This window comes from Panthera tigris, chromosome C1 (genome assembly GCF_018350195.1).
Source record: "Panthera tigris isolate Pti1 chromosome C1, P.tigris_Pti1_mat1.1, whole genome shotgun sequence".
Classification (NCBI taxonomy): domain Eukaryota; kingdom Metazoa; phylum Chordata; class Mammalia; order Carnivora; family Felidae; genus Panthera; species Panthera tigris.
Window position 1 is genome coordinate 4,304,009 of NC_056667.1, and position 18,030 is coordinate 4,322,038.

At 59.6% G+C, this 18,030-nt stretch overlaps 2 protein-coding genes across 6 annotated transcripts; both read left to right on the forward strand.

Annotated features, from left to right (window-relative positions):
- Nucleotides 1-780: 780 nt before the first annotated feature.
- TAS1R1 (taste 1 receptor member 1) lies at nt 781-9,272 on the forward strand. Of its 2 annotated transcripts, XM_007078344.3 has the most exons (6): nt 781-1,079; nt 2,876-3,182; nt 5,522-6,283; nt 6,695-6,907; nt 7,219-7,339; nt 8,336-9,272. In XM_007078344.3, exons 1-6 carry the CDS (start codon nt 889-891, stop codon nt 9,265-9,267), a joined length of 2,526 nt encoding a protein of 841 aa, XP_007078406.2. In that variant the 5' UTR covers nt 781-888; the 3' UTR covers nt 9,268-9,272. The 2 variants fall into 2 exon arrangements, with proteins under 2 accessions (XP_007078406.2, XP_042852002.1); XM_042996068.1 differs by lacking the exon at nt 6,695-6,907.
- Nucleotides 9,273-9,782: 510 nt separating this feature from the next.
- Nucleotides 9,783-17,261, forward strand: ZBTB48 (zinc finger and BTB domain containing 48). Of its 4 annotated transcripts, none has more exons than XM_042996684.1 (11): nt 9,783-9,854; nt 10,474-11,170; nt 11,648-11,889; nt 13,935-14,046; nt 14,650-14,742; nt 15,137-15,223; nt 15,376-15,530; nt 15,968-16,104; nt 16,176-16,340; nt 16,731-16,819; nt 16,907-17,261. In XM_042996684.1, exons 2-11 carry the CDS (start codon nt 10,481-10,483, stop codon nt 17,201-17,203), a joined length of 2,067 nt encoding a protein of 688 aa, XP_042852618.1. In that variant the 5' UTR covers nt 9,783-9,854; nt 10,474-10,480; the 3' UTR covers nt 17,204-17,261. The 4 variants fall into 4 exon arrangements, with proteins under 4 accessions (XP_042852618.1, XP_042852616.1, XP_042852617.1 ...); XM_042996682.1 differs by having other exon boundaries at nt 9,793-9,921; XM_042996683.1 differs by having other exon boundaries at nt 9,793-9,921; nt 10,478-11,170.
- Nucleotides 17,262-18,030: the final 769 nt, after the last annotated feature.

The following is an 18,030-nucleotide window of genomic DNA, read 5'->3' on the forward strand; positions in this document are numbered from 1 at the left end:
GCCCCTCGGCCCGTCGTGCGGCGGAAAGTAGAGGCCGGGGGGGGGGCGCCCTCTGCCGGCCGCCCGCGGCAGCGCACGTGGGCTCCCGCAGGCCCCCCGGAGGCTCCTGCCGGCCTCAAGCGGCAGGGGCGGCAGCCTAGGTCACACCCCGTGGGGCCGTCCCACCGAGGGCCCTATTTACATTATGCAAAAGCCCCACCCCGGCCAGATACCCCACTCGGAGTCCAGGGCCACATCTCCGGAAATCCACTTGGAATTGTTGGTTTTTTTTTCTGGCAGAAAAAGAGCCAGGACTGGCAGTTTAAACAAAACCAGTCTATTTGCATACCGTGTTTGCATGCAGTTGTCTTTGGGCTGAAGGGGGACACCCTGGAAAAGAAGGCGAACCCAGGATGATTCACCCAAAATTTCAGTGTCAGAAAACTGAGGACTCGGAGGAGGTCAACTTAAAGTCAGTCTCATTTGGTAAACTGAGGCCCAGGTAAAAAGTTGTAAAACCCACAGCTCTCTCCACATTCTGTCCCCCAGAGAAGCAGTGTCCCTGCCTTCCTCTGACCCCTGCCCCTCAAGACGCCTGGGCTCCCTTTCTGAGCCAGGTGAAGCCGCAGGCACCAGAGCGAGAGCAGAACCACAACCATCCAGAGGGAGGGGCAGTGGCCGCCACCTGGTTTGCACCTGTGCCTTCACCCTGCCCAGTTCCTGAGTAGGACCGCAGGCCCGGAAGGCCAAGGCAAACAGCCGGGTTCCTACGACTGGGTTCCAGCCCCACCCCTGGCACAGGCGTGAAGTTGGGAAGCATCTGGGCAGCCGCTGTCTATTCTATTTAAACGGCCGAGCTGGTCAGAGGGTGCTGGCTGGCCATGCCAGGCACAGGACGGACTGGCCAGCATGTCACTCCCGGCAGCTCACCTGGTCGGCCTGCAGCTCTCCCTCTCCTGCTGCTGGGCTCTCAGCTGCCACAGCACAGAGACGTCTGCCGACTTCAGCCTCCCTGGGGATTACCTCCTCGCAGGTCTGTTCCCTCTGCACTCTGACTGTCCGGGCGTGAGGCACCGGCCCACGGTGACCCTCTGTGACAGGTGAGTGAGGGGTCCTGTGCCTCTAGGACCTCTGCCCATCCTCTGTCCTCCTCAGTGAGGATCTTGCCCTTTCTGCCTCCCGAGCCGCCTCCCATCCCTCCCCCATCCTATGGTCACCACCTTCAAGCCTTGGCTGGACCTTCCCTGGCACTTCTGCCCAGGTTCTGCTTTGTAATACGTGATTTTGTCCTGGCTGTTCGAGTGCTTTGTATTCTAATCCCGTTCCGGTCATTTCTGGGCTTTGGGACGTAAGTAGGTAGTTAGGTTTTCCCCTGCTTTCGTGTCCTCCCCACTCCTCCCCAGGTTCAAACTCCTGTGTCTCCCCGATGGCAAGTGAGGAGGAGAGGGAAGGCACTGGGAGTATATGCTTTGGGAACCTAGCAGAGATACCTGAGATTGGTGCCTTGCCTTTGGGAAGTTGACAGCCTAATAGAGAAAAATATGTTTCCCTCCTAAAGAAGATAGTTATTTGTCATCTGTGCAAGTCGCGGGCTTGGGAGGCTCGAGGACGCATTGGGACTCAGTGGCAGGATGCCTTAAACATGACGCACATCTGACAGTCACCTCTACCCTCAAGACGCCTGGGGTCCCTTTCTGAGCCAGGTGAAGCCGCAGGCACCAGAGCGAGAGCAGAACCCACAACCATCCAGAGGGAGGGGCAGCGGCCGCCACCTGGTTTGCACCTGTGCCCTCACCCTGCCCAGTTCCTGAGTAGGACCACAGGCCCGGAAGGCCAAGGCAAACAGCCAGGGTTCGAGGAAGAAGGTTCTGGAGAGTCTGGTGCATGAGGACTGGCCCGAAGAGCTACAGATAGGAGCCCAGGTAGAGGAGACTTGGGGAAGAGGAGACACATGGATGTCCGCTTCTGAAGGTGTCACCGTGGGAGGCAATGAGCACCCTCTGAGGGACTCATGGACACAAGTGATGGAAATGGCAGAAGACCCTTCTAACAAGCAGAAGGGCTGGAAAGTGAAACGTGCTAGCACACTCTTCAAGCAGAGCTGAACCGTGTTCCTGTTGGGATCCAGTCAGCGGCTCCCGAGAGGCACTGAGGAACACAGGCCCTCACCACGTTCACAAGTGTCCTGATGAGAGAGATACTAGGTAAACGAGGTTTGACAGGTGTGTGGTTAATTTTATACATCAACCTGGCTGGGGTATGGTGCCCAGTTGTTTGACCAAACATCAGTCTAGATGGGGCTGTGAAGGTTAACATTTAAACCAACAGGGTGAGTAAAGCAGATCGCTTTCCATTGTGTGGGTGGGCCTCATCCAACCAGTTGAAGACCTTAAAAGAAAAGATTGAGGTCCCCCCAAAAAGGAAGAAATTCTGCCTTCGAACTCAACACTGCAGCTTTGACCATTGAGGGCATTTCCAGACTGCCCTGCAAATGCCAGACTTGCCAGCCCCACAATCATGTGAACCAATTCCTTAAAATAAACTTCTCTTTCTGTCTCTCTATCCAACTGGTTCTGTTTCTCTGCAGAACCCTGACTCACGCAGCAGGTTTCCCTGCTACAGGACTTCATCAGCCTTTCAACACTAATATGCTCATCCAGGGAGGAATGGTTTGTGGTTTCTCCAAGTTGTAACCACCCCCCCCCCCCCGCCGCCCACCCAAAGGCCTGTTAACACAGCTGAGTGTATGGTACAGGGCCCACAGTGAGGTCATGGTGGTAGGGGACGGGACAGATGCCCTCAGAGTTTCCTTTCTACGCTTCCCCCCACCCCCGACGCCAAGAGGGTCTTGGCAAGGCCTTGCCCTTCTGAGCTTTCAGCTTGCCTTTCTCTACAGGCCCGACAGCTTCAACGGTCACGGCTACCACCTCTTCCAGGCCATGCGGTTTGGCATCGAGGAGATAAACAACTCCACGGCCCTCCTGCCGAACGTCACCCTGGGATACCAGCTGTACGACGTGTGCTCGGAGTCTGCCAACATGTATGCCACACTAAACGTGCTCTCCCTGCTGGGGACACATCACATAGAGATCCGAGCAGACCCTTCCCACTATTCGCCTGCCGCCCTGGCTGTCATTGGGCCTGACACCACCAACCACGCAGCCACCACTGCAGCCCTGCTGAGCCCCTTTCTGGTGCCCTTGGTGAGCTGGAGCCCGGGGGCCTGTCCATCTCCCCTGCCGGCAGGTCCAGCGTGGGCTGGTGGAGGGGGGGGCGGGGCAAGAGCTGCCATGCCCACTCTGGCCCCCTGGGTCTCCTGGGTGGTCACATTGCAAGGGGCCCTGCCCCCTTCACAGTCCCCGCCCCAGCATCCCTTCCTCCCCAAGTGCTGCATCCAGACCTCCCTGCCTCAATGTCCTGAGAAAAACCGTCTCCTTTGAAACTGCTGCCCTTTGCTCTGCCCCCTCCATTCCATCTCCTCTGTGAAGAATGGAACACCCTTTGTTTCCCACCTCACACACTTGTCCACTTCTCCCCACCCTCCTCCTTCCAGTCTTCCTTCCCTCCCTCCCAGCTCAGGCTCAGAGGTGTGGTCCCCCTCCCCCTCCAATGCTGTCCTCCTGGGCCTCACCCTCTCCTCTGCTCATAGGCCTGTCCTAGGCTTCCTCCTCCGCCTATAAGCTGGCTTTACCCCTCTCCGTCTTCCAGGCACCTGTGGTCTTAGAGCTGCCCTCTCTCTGCCCTCGTTCCGTGGAAACTTGTGCACTGAGCTCTCTCTTCTTGTTTGCTTCTCCCTCTCATCACTTGCTTCCCGGGCCCCTGCCCTGACTGCTGCACCACCACTCCTGCTCTTGTGATCTCCAGGGCTTTCTAGATCTCCAGGTCCAGCAAATGCTTTTCAGCCCTTCTTTGCTTGACATGACGACTTTGTGACAAATTTGACCAGTCCTTCAGTGACGCTCTTGCCTCGGCATTTATGACCTGCCACCTCCCTCTCACTTGTGGCACTTCCTTCTCCTCCTCCTCCTTCTCAGTCTCCTTTGGAGAATCTCCTCCCCCCCCCCGCCCCCTTCTGAAAAAGTGGATGATTCCCAGAGTGCAGGACCGCTCCCTTTCCCAGGCAGGTGCTGGGAGCAAACAACTTTCCCTACTCTTCAAGATTCTTCTGGCTGGTCTAAAGATTAAGTTGATGTGACACAGATCAACAGGAGAAAGTCAAAATCACGTATGTACAGGGAATCTACATAAACATGAGAGGTTCAAAGACAGGCAAAGTGAGGCTTATCTGCTATCCTGAACTATGGAGAAGTGGGTAGGGGTCAGACTTCAAAGGAAAGGAAGACAATTCACAGGAGAAGAGAGAGTGAATGTGCATTACACAATGTTTGCTGGGCCATTCAGAAACAATGGGACATGGAGAGGAATTTTAACAAATCGGACTTTGCTAGGTTCCCCCCACCCCCACCCCTGCTTACCTCGCCAAGTTCCTATTGTAATGTAATTCTCTATGGTGACAGCTCCTGAACCTGGGGCAGCTTAGCTCTCTAAATTCTTTTGGGCAGTTAGGGGAAAGGACAAAGTTTCCCCCTGGGTCTTTTGCGCCTTGATTATTTTCAACTGGAAATTAACCCACACGCCAAGGTGGCAGATCTTGGGGCAGTTCATTCAGAACCTCTCCACAGGCCGTGGCCCCACGGCTCCACCGCCCGTTCCCTAGCTTCTGTCCTGAGTTCTAAGCACTGAGCCTCATTTCTGGCTGCTCTTCCGGCGGGCCCCCCAGCTGAACCTACCTCCCTATACAACTCAAGCCTCTCTGCTTCCTGCCCACTTGCCTTAAGAGTGACCACCTCCACTCAAGCCAGGAACCCGGTGGGCCACCTACATTCCTCCTTCCCCCACCCCCACAGTTAGCCCACCACCACGGCCTCTGCTTTTACCTTCTATGAGCTGCCGGGCCCATCCCTCTTCTCCGTCACCGCTGCCACGGCTCAAACTCAGGCTGCCAAGCTGTCTCTTCGGGATGATTCCAGCAGTCTCCTAGGGAGTTCTTCCTGACTCTGGTCTTGAGCCTTTTCTAACACATTCTTCACTGAAATCAGATACACCCCTGAAACACAAGTCTGGGCAGATTACCTCTCTGCCTAGACATTTAAGGGGCTCCCCAGGGCCTGCAGATAAAGACCAAGTATCTTAGCTACCTTAGTGCCAGGAGTAAGGCCTCCTGCCCTGACCAGACACGCCTACTTTTGTGCTCCTTTTTCCGGCTTCCAACCTCCTGGGTCAGTTCTCTCACTGGGTGTAGCTTTTGTTCTCTTCCCCTTCTTCTCCCACAAACCTCCCCCTGGGTTTCTGCCTCTTCTTTAGATGTAGCTGGTCGGCCTCCTAGTCCACCAGAGCTCTCCTTGAGAGCCAGGGCTGGGACCATGTCTCCCTCCTCCTCGGGTCCCCGCGCCCAGCACAGGGCCAGCACTTGGAGGCCCTGAGTTGAGGCCAAGGCCACTGAAGTCGCTGAACCGAACCCCCCCCCCGCCCCCCTCCGCAGATCAGCTACGAGGCCAGCAGCGTGACGCTCGGAGTGAAGCGGCATTACCCCTCGTTTCTGCGCACCATCCCCAGCGACAAGCACCAGGTGCAGACCATGGTGCTGCTGCTGCAGAGCTTCGGGTGGGTCTGGATCTCGGTGGTCGGCAGCGACGGCGACTACGGGCAGCTGGGGGTGCAGGCGCTGGAGGAGCAGGCCACCCAGCAGGGCATCTGCGTTGCCTTCAAGGACATCATCCCCTTCTCTGCCCGGCCGGGCGACGAGAGGATGCAGGGCATCATGCACCACCTGGCCCGAGCGAGGACCACCGTTGTGGTCGTTTTCTCCAGCAGACAGCTGGCCAGGGTGTTCTTTGAGTCCGTGGTGCTGGCCAACCTGACTGCCAAAGTGTGGATCGCCTCAGAAGACTGGGCCATCTCTAGACACATCAGCAATGTGCCCGGGATCCAGGGCATTGGCACGGTGCTGGGTGTGGCCATCCAGCAGAGGCTTGTCCCTGGCCTGAAGGAGTTTGAAGAGGCCTATGTCCAGGCAGATAAGGGGGCCCCTGGGCCTTGCTCCAGGACCTCCGAGTGCAGCAGCAACCAGCTCTGTAGAGAGTGTCGGGCTTTCACGGCAGAGCAGATGCCCACGCTCGGGGCATTCTCCATGAGCTCTGCTTATAATGCCTACCGGGCAGTCTACGCAGTGGCCCATGGCCTCCACCAACTCCTGGGCTGTGCCTCTGGAGCCTGTTCCAGGGACCGAGTCTACCCCTGGCAGGTAAGGTAGCCCAGACCCCGGCACCCTGAAATGGGGTGCTTTCCTAAGGCAAACAGAGTGATCCCTCTCTGGCCAACTGAGTGCCAGGGGTGGGGGACAAAGGCCACCCATCAGAAGGCTAATTCCTTCTCTTGGGCTTCACTTCTCTGACCTCAGCCCCTCCCACCACCATGCTCCAGACCCAGGACTAAAAATCTCTGGAAAGGGGGCCTTTTTAGAAGCTTCCTCTCACTCAGGAGGCCAGTTGGGAGGGTTGAGGGGCTTCCTTGGAAGGGAGGGGGCTCTGAATTTCCAGACAGACTGAAACCACCCAAATAGAAGCATTTGCTTCCTAAGCCTTCCGGGTCTGGGAGGTTGAGGAGGAGCAGCCTGTGTCATCTGTGGCTGCTCCATGATCCCTGTTTATCTCAGCTTCTGGAGCAGATCCGCAAGGTGAATTTCCTCCTACACAAGGACACCGTGAGGTTTAATGACAACGGGGACCCTCTCAGTGGCTACGACATAATTGCCTGGGACTGGAGTGGCCCCAAGTGGAACTTCAGGGTCATTGGCTCCTCCATGTGGCCTCCAGTTCATCTGGACATAAATAAAACCAAAATCCGGTGGCATGGGAAGGACAACCAGGTAATGGAGCCATGGTCACTCACCAAGTCACCGCCTTACGGGCAGCCTGGAGCCTGAAGTCACTGTCGACACAGCTCACACGGAGCAGGAGGGGGCCCCGGGTGCCAGGCCAACGTGGCTCTATCCAGCCCTGCCAGGGAAGCCCCACAGACCGCACACAGATGGCCGGCTGCAGCTGGTATACACAACCAGGGGCTGTGCCCTGGGAGTGAGCTGTGAAGGCAGATGCACGGAGATTCCCATTCGCCATGTGAGCATCCCTTGACTTGGGCCACTCCATGTGGTTCCAGAACACCTGTGGCTTCTTGCAGGTGCCAAAGTCTGTGTGCTCCAGCGACTGCCTCGAAGGGCACCAGCGAGTGATTTCAGGTTTCTACCACTGTTGCTTTGAGTGTGTGCCCTGTGAGGCCGGGAGCTTCCTCAACAAGAGTGGTGAGTGTCCAAATGAGTGGGAGAATGACTGGGCACTCCCAGGGTCTGTGTGGCAGATGAGGGGATCTCCCTTGGGCCACGCATGTGCAGAACCAGAGCCTTGCTCCCTCTGTTGCCAGTTTAGGTACAGGTTGTAGAATATTTGCCACGAGACTGAGTTCTGATGAAGCAGAAACAAACAACCAGTTGAAATCCTCAGGTCCACTGTGTCTTTTACTAGAGGGCTCCTGATGCAATCCCTGCAGATGCAATTTTATCCTAAATTCAACCTTTTTATGCGAACAGATGTAGTTATGTTCCCTTGTCCCCTCCCATGCTGTCTGTGTGAAGTCCCTTCCGTTGCCCCTGCCAAAGACAGCCAGCACCTTGGACAGCTTGGCCTTGATGCAGATACTATTGTATCCGCAGACAAGAAACATAGCATACTCCACCCAGTGATGATGCAAGGTCAAGATCAGAGAGCAAACTCAGGTAGCTAAGGGCTCAGCCCAGAGCTGGACTCTGTGAGCCACGTTCTTTCCTTTTACTATCTCTGTGGGCGTGAGAACACATCTCTTCTGTTCTCAGAGAGTCAGAGAAACCACAGAATGGCGGCACAGATACGTGGCTTTGGGTAATGGAAGTGCTGGGGAGATGAAAATGCCCTTCCTTTGGGGCTGGTTGCTCCTATTGGATCATAGCCTCACTGGCATGTGGGCAGAGCTACCAGAGTAAGGCCCTCTCTAAGGATCTCTTGGTTTGCAAGCCCCTTCTGGGATCATAAGCCATACAGAACCTACCCAAGGGTCTCCAGAATCTGCAATTAACACAGGCATCTGGAGGAAACACTTGGCCGCGGGGCCCCACTCAGGGCTACCCCCTATCTCGCTGTGTGCAGTAGGAGCCCGGCTTCTGTGGTACAGCGCTCCCAGCACCTTACAGGCCTACATGGCTTCCCTTCCTCATTCCTGCTCTGCTCATCTAGCTCTCAGGAGCCCCCTCCACCTTTTCTTCCAGACCTCCACAGCTGCCAGCCTTGTGGGAAAGAAGAGTGGGCACCTGCGGGAAGTGAAACCTGCTTTCCACGCACCGTGGTGTTTTTGACTTGGCACGAGACCATCTCTTGGGTGCTGCTGGCAGCTAATACGTTGCTGCTGCTGCTGGTGACTGGGACTGCTGGCCTGTTTGCCTGGCACTTACACACCCCTGTGGTGAAGTCTGCTGGGGGCCGACTGTGCTTCTTCATGCTGGGCTCCCTGGCAGGGGGCAGCTGTGGGCTCTATGGCTTTTTTGGGGAGCCCACGCTGCCCACATGCTTGTTGCGCCAAAGCCTCCTTGCCCTGGGTTTTGCCATCTTCCTGTCCTGCCTGACCATCCGCTCCTTCCAACTGGTCTTCATCTTCAAGTTTTCTGCCAAGGTACCCACCTTCTACCGTGCCTGGGTCCAAAACCACGGTCCTGACCTATTTGTGGTGATCAGCTCAATGGCCCAGCTGCTCATCTGTCTAACTTGGCTGGCGGTGTGGACCCCACTGCCCACCAGGGAGTACCAGGTCTTCCCTGAGCTGGTGGTGCTTGATTGCACAGAGGCCAACTCACCGGGCTTCATGTTGGCTTTCGCCTACAATGGCCTCCTGTCCGTCAGCGCCTTTGCCTGCAGCTACCTGGGCAAGGACCTGCCAGAGAACTACAACGAGGCCAAATGTGTCACTTTCAGTCTGCTGCTCAACTTCGTGTCCTGGATTGCCTTCTTCACCACGGCCAGCGTCTACCAGGGCAAGTACTTGCCCGCGGTCAACGTGCTGGCGGCGCTGAGCAGCCTGAGTGGCGGCTTCAGCGGTTATTTCCTCCCCAAGTGCTACGTGATCCTGTGCCGCCCAGATCTCAACAGCACAGAGCACTTCCAGGCCTCCATCCAGGAGTACACGAGGCGCTGCGGCTCCACCTGACCAGTGGGGAGGGCAGGGCCTAGCCGGGGAGGTGGGGGGTGGGGGGTGAAGGGGTAGAAGGTGGGGTAGGGGCGCCTCCCCTGCCCTGAGGGTCGAAGGTCGAGCGAGGCGAGCGGGCCCCGCGCCCTCCGGGAGGCCTTTTGGACTCCTGTCTTGGCTCGGGTAGTGTACGCTCACGGGAGTCCAGTCCAGGCTCCGAGCTGCCAATAAAGCGGTGAAACATGCGTCCTGGCTGCTCTAGCTGTCTGAAGCGAGGGTGGGGCGCTGCCTCCTCAACTGCGGACGCCGCGGGAGCCGACCGCAGCCGGAACCCCGGCACTCGGCCCCAGCCCCGAGGGCGCAGCTTGACGTTGCTAAGCAACTCGGGGACGTCAGCCCTGGCAGAGCGATCTGGGCCAAGCCCCCTCTCCTGATACCATTGGCCGTTCTCTGCCTGGTCCCGCCCCAGGGGCGGAGCTAGAAGCCCTGTACCTCCTGGTTTCCCAGCGCGTCCGGCGCTCCCTGACGTCACGTCCGGCGGCGGCGGCGGCGGCGGCGACGGCGGCGTCTCCGTACGGTCGGCCGGGCACGTACCGCCCGGGCAGTTGGTCAGTGGGGCTCTGGAGGCGACGAGGTCCGGGGTCTGTGGGGCTGTCGCAGGGAGGACAGGCCCGGGTGAGGAGTTCGGAGGCAGCAGGGTGTGGGAGGGAAGGGCTGCGGGCCGCCGTGGCCGCCAACTGGAGTGTGACTGCGACCGCCTTCCGCCCGGCCGCCCCGGACGTGTGGGCACGGCGTGGGTTCTGCTCACCTGTCCGCACCCGCAGCTTCCCTGCCACGGGTCCCCTCGCTCTGCCAGGCCGATCAGTTCGCTCTGATTCTCCGTCTCTTTCCCCCACACTGATTCCTTCCACCCGCACCTCTTCACGACCCTGTCCTGTTCTCCGCCAAGCCATGCTTCCGTCCCCAACCTAGTCCGTCTGTGCCCCCGCCACACACTGTCTCTGGCCCACCCAGTATGGCCTGCTCACCTGGCTCCCACTCCCAGGGAGGTGTTCAGTCTATTCCTGTCTGAGCTGACTTCCTCTAACGTTGACCTAAGCCCTCGTTGAGATAAACATGACCGAGTACCGTCCACCTCCCCTTTTGTTCTCCCCAGTCCAGGGGCTTCCCCTTGCTACTCCTGGGTTGGGCTTGCCAGGATGTCACTTCTACCTTCCTCTCCTCCAGACAGACCATGGACGGCTCCTTCATCCAGCACAGTGTGAGGGTTCTGCAGGAGCTCAACAAGCAGCGAGAGAAGGGCCAGTACTGCGATGCCACCCTGGACGTGGGAGGCCTGGTGTTCAAGGCACACTGGAGTGTCCTTGCCTGCTGCAGCCACTTCTTCCAGAGCCTCTATGGGGATGGCTCAGGGGGCAGTGTTGTCCTCCCTGCCGGCTTTGCTGAGATCTTTGGTCTCCTGTTGGACTTTTTCTATACTGGTCACCTTGCTCTCACCTCCGGAAACCGGGATCAGGTGCTTTTGGCAGCAAGGGAGTTGCGAGTGCCAGAGGCTGTGGAGCTTTGCCAGAGTTTCAAGCCCAAAACCTCAGTGGGGCAGGCATCAAGTGGCCAGACTGGGCTGGGGAAACCTACCCCCCGGAATGTAAACAGCCACCTCAAGGAGCCGGCAGGCTTGGAGGAAGAGGAAGTTTCGAAGACACTGGGTCAAGTCCCCAGAGACCAGGAGATCAGTGGCAGTCACAGCCCCGAAAGGCCCCAGCTTGGTCTCCCGGCCCCGAGTGAGGGCCCCTCCTTCCACCGTGGGAAACTCAAGCAAGCCTTGAAGCTTTGTCCCCCAGAAGACAAGGAGCCTGAGGATTGCAAAGCACCTCCAAGACCCTTTGAGGCTGAAGGTGTCCAGCTGCAGGGCGGGAATAATGAGGTACTGTGCCCAGGGTGCTGGGAATGGGGAGGTAGGAGTTGGGGGTGGTGGTGGAGACACTGACACTTTTCTGGGATAGTCTGGACCCCAAGATAGAATCTTCGTTAGGTGGGGCTGGAATAGGTTTCCTCCAAACGTAGGAATCCGGCTCCATCCTGCAGCCTCCAGCTAACCTTCCTGTGAGTCACAGCTGTCCAGGGTTGGCAGCTTCTTGGGGTTGGGTAGCTGGCTTCAGGGTTACAGGTGTTTCCCCAGGGTAGTGAAGTCCAGCCAAACTTCCAGTTCACCACAGAGTCACTGCCCTCCAAATCCAAGATTCCGAGGAGGCCTGCCCTAGGACCTTGACGGGAATAGTCACCGATAAAGGGAGTCATCTTGGGATGGAACTGGAATGAGCCGACTGCCCTGTAGATCTGCCCCCAGAACTCCTAATGGTTCATTTGGTGACCTTGCCTCCTGCTGCCTTTTCTGCTCTAGTGGGAAGTGGTGGTTCAAGTTGAGGACGACGGGGATGGTGATTATGTTTCTGAGAGTGAGGCCTTGCCAACCAGGAGGAAATCAAACATGATCAGAAAGCCCTGTGCTGCAGAGCCAGCCCTGAGCACAGGTTCCCTGGCAGCCGAGCCGGCTGAGAGCAGAAAAGGTAGAGCGGTGCCGGTTGAATGCCCCACATGTCATAAAAAGTTCCTCAGCAAATATTATCTAAAAGTCCACAACAGGTAAACGTTCTGTTTTTCTATTTTTTTTTTTCCTGTCTGCTATTCCCTTGTTGGGGGAGGGGGCCTGCACTCCCTGCTTCTGGGCCACGTGGGGGCTGAGGGCTTTGTCTCACACTCGTAGTGCCCGATGTTGACATGCCTCTCCTCCTCAGGGAGTGAGAATCTAGTGGTGGAACAGATGCTTTCTTCGTCTCTCTCTTACTCTGAGCTTCTGAAGTGGGTCTGTAGACACCTTGTCAATAAGTTCCACCCACTGTGGACCTTGACCGCCAGCTGCCTTTTGCCGAGGGGATGAGAGAAACCCATGGCTCTGTGCTGTGGCTGAGGCGCCACCTTAGGTATTTCTAAAGCCCAGCAAGGTGGGCTTTGGGCCAAGGTGTCAGTCTCTAGGGTCGGTGCCTCCTGTGATTCTGGGGGAAACGTTAGCCCCATGGTGTCAGTGGAGCCTAAAGGACTATTTATTTAAAACCGCATTGTCCGGAAAGGTAACCAGGTGCCGTATGAAGCTACGTTAACTTAAAATAAAATAAAAGTACAGTTGGCTTTTCAGATGTAGTAGTCACGTTGTAAGTGCTCGGTAGTCACCCGTGGGCCCCGGCAGCTGACTCGGCACAGACAGGACACGTCCCTGGTTACAGAGAGTTCTCTTAACAGTGCCGCTCCAGGCCAGGCCAGGCGACATGCCTTCCAGTCCTGCCACTTCATAGTCCGAGATGTCACCAGTCTGATTTCTCGCCAGGCCAGGTTGGGCCACACACGTGTTCTCAGTGCGACACTCTGGGAAGCTAGTAGTGATGGGAGCTGGGGGATGCCTGTTTGCTCGCCTTGCTGTGAGGCACCTGCGGCCAGTGGGGTCTGGGGAAGACCCGTGTGGGAGGCACCCTGGAGTGACCCACGTCAGCCTGGATGCTCCCCCAGCAGAAGACTCCGGTGCAGGCCGCTGGACTGGCCTTGAGAACTGCGAGGGGATAGTGCCCTCGTGAGGTCATTGGGATGGGGACAAGGACAGTTAATTGAGTGGTGGAGGATGGCCTCTGCGAAGTCGTAAGAGCTCTTCCGGTCTTCTGCTGCGTGGCTGACAAGACTGTTCTGGGCGCTTGGTGTACCTTAGCGGATAGAGCAGGGGCCTCGTGGGGCCTTCCTCCCAGCGGGGCAGAGCAGACTGGAACTGACAGCGACTTGACAGGGTGCTGGAAGGTGGGAACTGCCACGGAAGAAAGGAGGAGAGTCCCACCTAGGGGTGGGGTGGGGTTGCAGTTTTAAAGGAAGGAATCTTGAGCAGACTCCAAGGAGATGAGGACTTCCACCAAGCGCATGGCAGCGGGGTGGGGGTGGGGGCGGAGAGGAGGGGGTTGTGGGTCCAGGGGAGCCAGAGCAGACAGCTTGGGGTGAGCCAGGGGCCGGTGAGCATCAGGGAGACCAGACCTGGGGAGCGAAGCCCCGCGGTCAGGGGCAGGCCGGCTAGGCCCCCGGCCTTCTCGTTTCACCCCCTGCTCGGTGAAACGGGCAGCATCGCGGGGTTGGGAGCAAAGAGGCGATGAGGTCTGACTATATCTGAGGGCGCCTCTGGCCGCTGAATTTCACGTCTGTCGGGAGGCAGGCTTGGCGGGAACCCAGGGGTGGCATGGCTGTGCTCGGTGATAGCAGTGGAGGTGAGGTGAAGTGCTCAGATTCTGGCTACGGTTTTGAAGGTAAAGCCCGCAGAACTTCCAGGCAGACCGGGTGCTTTCTCTAGGAAGTCGGGACCCAGGGATCATTTCTGTCTTTGCAGAGATGCTAGCCAGCTGGGCCTGTGTGGCCCTGCGGTGGCCCCGCTGTAGGGAGCTGTGCGGGCTCCCACAAGAGGAGGGTTTCTGGGTTCCCCCGTGCAGGTGCATCGGCCAGGCCTGAACAAGCCTCGTGGTGAGCCGTGGCCGGCCTCAGGACCGCTCTTGCGCTGCACTGTGGAGCACGGCGCTGTCGGTGGGGGAGCCAGAGGGACACCGGGTGAGGGGGAGGCGGGCAGTTACTCAGTCTCCCGCACCCGCCGTGGCTTTTCCTGGCAGGAAACACACTGGGGAGAAACCCTTTGAATGTCCCAAGTGTGGAAAGTGCTACTTTCGGAAGGAGAACCTCCTGGAGCACGAAGCCCGGAACTGCATGAACCGCTCGGAACAGGTACTTGCGGGCACTGGCCGAGGACTCTGTCGGCAGGCGACGCTGGCCTTCGTCTTCCTGCCATCTGAGAGGGGCCCTCAGGAAGCCGTCTTAGGATTGTAAACTCAAGAGGGCTGGAGTGTCCGCTCCAGCGGATGCCATCGAGTCCGCTTCCTGGTATTACAGGTGGGGACACTAGTCCCGAGGGCGGAAGGGACCGGCCCCAGAGGGACTTTTTGGAAAGCATTTTGAGTTTGCCTGCTTGGGTCCCCGGACTCTGGAGAAGGGGCGCCTCGGTGGGGACGAGCTGCTGCCCCCACCCTGCTGGCCGGCCCACGTGACGTGGCCGGCTGAACCCCACCCTCTCCTCCTAGAGGCCTGTCGCCAGTGTGGGGTCTGCGGGTGAGGTCTCCCGGCTCCTGCCCCCAGCCTGTGTGGTGGGTTTGCAGTGCTCAGCCACGGTCAGGGTCAGGGCAGGCAGGTCACGTGTTGCCCTCTCCCACCCTAGCGTCCCCCCCCTCGGGCAGACTCCTCCCAGCAGCGAGTGGAAGCCCGGGCAGAGGCTGCCGTCGCAGGCAGAGGCCCCCCCCTGATGCCGGCCCTGCTTGCCCCTCACACTGCCAGGTCTTCACGTGCTCCGTGTGCCAGGAGACCTTCCGCCGGAGGATGGAGCTGCGGGTGCACATGGTGTCCCACACGGGGGAGATGCCCTACAAGGTCAGGCTCGGCCTGTCCCCGGGGCCGTGGGCGGAGGGGCAGCCCCTAGATCCCTCTTGCCAAGCCCTGAACGTGGGGTGATGTTAGGCACCTCCCTCTCACCAGCTGTCAAGACACCCAGCCTTCTGGACCCATCCAGCGTCCCCTCCCTTCAGGCAGTGCCCCTGGCCCTCTCTGGGTCCTTTTTCTTTCTGTGGAGGGCAGGCTCAGCATCTCCGTGGGCATGGCATGGTGGGGGGGAGGAGGTCCTCTCTGGAGCGTCCTTCACACCAAGGAGCCTCCTGTCGTCTCGGGCTGGGCCCTGCCTGTGGGTTGCTGCCCCGATAGCCTAGGGGTGGCCAGGATTCCCATTGGTGTGGGTGGCCTCCGAGGTGACCTCGGGCCTGTTTTCCAGTGCTCCTCCTGCTCCCAGCAGTTCATGCAGAAGAAGGACTTGCAGAGCCACCTGATCAAACTCCACGGAGCCCCCAAGCCCCACGCCGTAAGTGCCAGGCTGTGCTGAGAACTGGGAGCTGGCCGTAGAGAGGTGGCCACAGCCGTGTCAGACCCGGCAGGCTGTGTGGTTCCTGTCGTGCGGGGGGCCGGGGAACCCCTCCCCATTCTCAGCCTGGTCTCACTCCCTTTGCCCCACAGTGTCCCACCTGTGCCAAGTGCTTCCTGTCCCGAACAGAACTGCAGCTGCACGAGGCCTTCAAGCACCGAGGGGAGAAACTGTTCGTGTGTGAGGAGTGTGGGCACAGGGCCTCAAGCCGAAACGGCCTGCAGATGCACATCAAGGCCAAGCACAGGTGCGGGCTGGCCGGGCTTCCCCGGGGCCTGGTCCTACTGCCGGCCTGGAGGGTCCGGAAGGCAGCTAGGTGATGCTTGCGTGGGACAGAACGTTCTCCACCCCGAGTCCGGTGCCTGTAGCCTCTTTGGTGGGGGCACCTGAGGGGGGAGTAGGCTTGCCGGGCAGAAAGGCTGAGGGAGAGGACCTCAGGGTAACATGATGGCAGATTCTTAGTTTTGTGGTTCCCGGGATGGCGCCGGTGCCCCTCCTGTCACTGCCCGAGCCCTTGTGCCGCACGGCTGGTCTCGGCCTGCGCCCGGTCCCACGGCTCAGGCGGGTTTGCCTCGGCCTGGCCGGTTTCCCTGGCTCCGGGGCCAGCCGTGCTCCCAGCTGTCGCGGGGTGAAGGGGGCTGCTTCCCATGGTGATGCTCCTGCCCCGCCCCCTGCTCCGGACAGGAATGAGAGGCCGTACGTGTGTGAGTTCTGCAGCCACGCCTTCACCCAGAAAGCTAATCTCAACATGCACCTGCGTACGCACACGGGCGAGAAGCCCTTCCAGTGCCACCTCTGCGGCAAGACCTTCCGCACCCAAGGTGAGGCAGGCCTGTCCTCTCCCCGTCCCGGGCCGCGGCGCAGCGGCTGAGCCCCCGCCTTGTCCCCACAGCCAGCCTGGACAAGCACAACCGCACTCACACTGGCGAGAGGCCCTTCGGCTGTGAGTTCTGCGAGCAGCGCTTCACCGAGAAGGGGCCCCTGCTGAGGCACGTGGCCAGCCGCCACCAGGAAGGCCGGCCCCACTTCTGCCAGATCTGTGGGAAGACCTTCAAAGGTACCTGGGCCTGCGGGAGGCCCCTGGCGCTCACCCTTCCCCAGGCACGCCCTGCGTGGGGTGGAGGGTGGGCCGTATCCCGCTGACCGGGGCCAGAGAGCGTCCGCGGGGAGAGGTCAGGCACGGCGGTGGCTGTCGCACGCTCCTTCTTGGTGCCAGTCTTCCTACCAGAGAATCTCTTCTCCCTGTGCGTTAAAGACTGGACCTTGGAGCTGCGGTGACAGGGCAGGGCGGGAGCCCTGGAGGGTCTCGTGCAGTGGCACCCTCAGGGTGGCATTGGAGCCTGGCAGGGCCCTCGGAGCAGCTGCAGACCCCGGACTGCCCTCATCTGGGCACCGTGGTGCCCACTTCCTGCCTCCCCTCAACACCGGGGTCCCCTCCCTCCCACAGCCGTGGAGCAGCTGCGCGTGCACGTCCGAAGGCACAAGGGCGTCAGGAAGTTCGAATGCACTGAGTGCGGCTACAAGTTCACCCGGCAGGTAGGCCTGGGGCCGGCCGGGGTCCCTCCTCCTGCCCCCCCACCCCGGGGCCCTCCCTGCCCAGCCCTGAGTCCCCTCGCCCTCCAGGCCCACCTCCGGAGGCACATGGAGATCCACGACCGGGTGGAGAACTATAACCCGCGGCAGCGCAAACTCCGGAACCTGGTCATTGAGGACGAGAAGATGGTGGTGGTGGCACTTCAGCCACCCGCCGAGCTGGAGGTGGGCTCGGCCGAGGTCATCGTGGCATCCCTGGCGCAGGGCGGCCTGACCTCCCAGCTGCCCAGCCAGAGACTCTGTGCGGAGGAGAGCCTGGTGAGCTCCGGGGTCATAGAGCCCTCGCTCATCATCACGGCAGCCATCCCTGAGGACTGTGACACGTAGCACCCCTGCCACCACAGCCCACTTGGCCCCAGCCCCCAATAAATCACACGGTTCGGGACTCCATCGTTTCAGCCTATCTGGCGGTCTGTTCCCCAGTAACCTGGTGTCCGTGGTGTGCTGCTTTCCTGTCGAATCTTCTAGGAGAAACGGTGCCTCACCTGGCCATCTCTGTGGCTCAGGGTGCTGCTCGGCCAGCCGCTTCCCCACCTCGTTGGGAGACCTCAGCAGAGGCAGACCCTGGGCGGGTGTCTTTAGGGGCCAGGCCCTGGCCCGGGTGCTCTTGTCTCACTGTCAGGGTTCTAGGACTGGGAGCCATGGCGTTGCTGTTTCACAGCTGGGGTGCTGCCAGCTAGTGGGGATGGGATTCAGGGCCCCCGACGATGACCTCGCCCCGCCAGCCTGCTGCGGATCCCAGGGGGGAGCCTGAGGTAGGGCTCGTGGTCAGCAGGCTCTGGACCCTGGCTGGCAGATGTCGGCAGACAGGATCCTTCCCTCGGGAGGGTCCTCACTTGCTTTGCCGGTGCAGGTGGCCTGGAGTGCCGGCAAGGCCAAGTTTAGAATGACAAGAGGCCTTGCTGGTCTCCGGGTTCTGCAGGGACAGCAGGGCCGGGTGCGCATCCTGCAGGAAAAGCGTGTGGGTACCGGCGCCCACGTTCCCCCTCAGCTTCTTCACTGACAGCCCTGTTGCCCGAGGCAGGCGACTCCTTCGTGTCCTCCTCTTCAACGGAATTAGTAATAGCACCCGCTTTGTAGACAAGGATTCGGTGAGAGGGCCCGCGGTTACCTCCTGCCAGATGGCAAGCCGCCCCAGGATTTCCCTGGAGGCT

What these genes read in the sequence shown, in the direction of transcription:
- TAS1R1 (XM_007078344.3), top strand. Translation starts at nt 889, where the DNA reads ATGTCACTCCCGGCAGCTCACCTGGTCGGCCTGCAGCTCTCCCTCTCC. An exon ending in GGCATGGGAAGGACAACCAG is followed by an intron (nt 6,908 to 7,218) that starts GTAATGGAGCCA and finishes GGCTTCTTGCAG; the next exon opens with GTGCCAAAGTCTGTGTGCTC. An exon ending in GAGCTTCCTCAACAAGAGTG is followed by an intron (nt 7,340 to 8,335) that starts GTGAGTGTCCAA and finishes CTTTTCTTCCAG; the next exon opens with ACCTCCACAGCTGCCAGCCT.
- ZBTB48 (XM_042996684.1), top strand. Translation starts at nt 10,481, where the DNA reads ATGGACGGCTCCTTCATCCAGCACAGTGTGAGGGTTCTGCAGGAGCTC. An exon ending in TATCTAAAAGTCCACAACAG is followed by an intron (nt 11,890 to 13,934) that starts GTAAACGTTCTG and finishes TTTTCCTGGCAG; the next exon opens with GAAACACACTGGGGAGAAAC. An exon ending in CTGTGGGAAGACCTTCAAAG is followed by an intron (nt 16,341 to 16,730) that starts GTACCTGGGCCT and finishes TCCCTCCCACAG; the next exon opens with CCGTGGAGCAGCTGCGCGTG.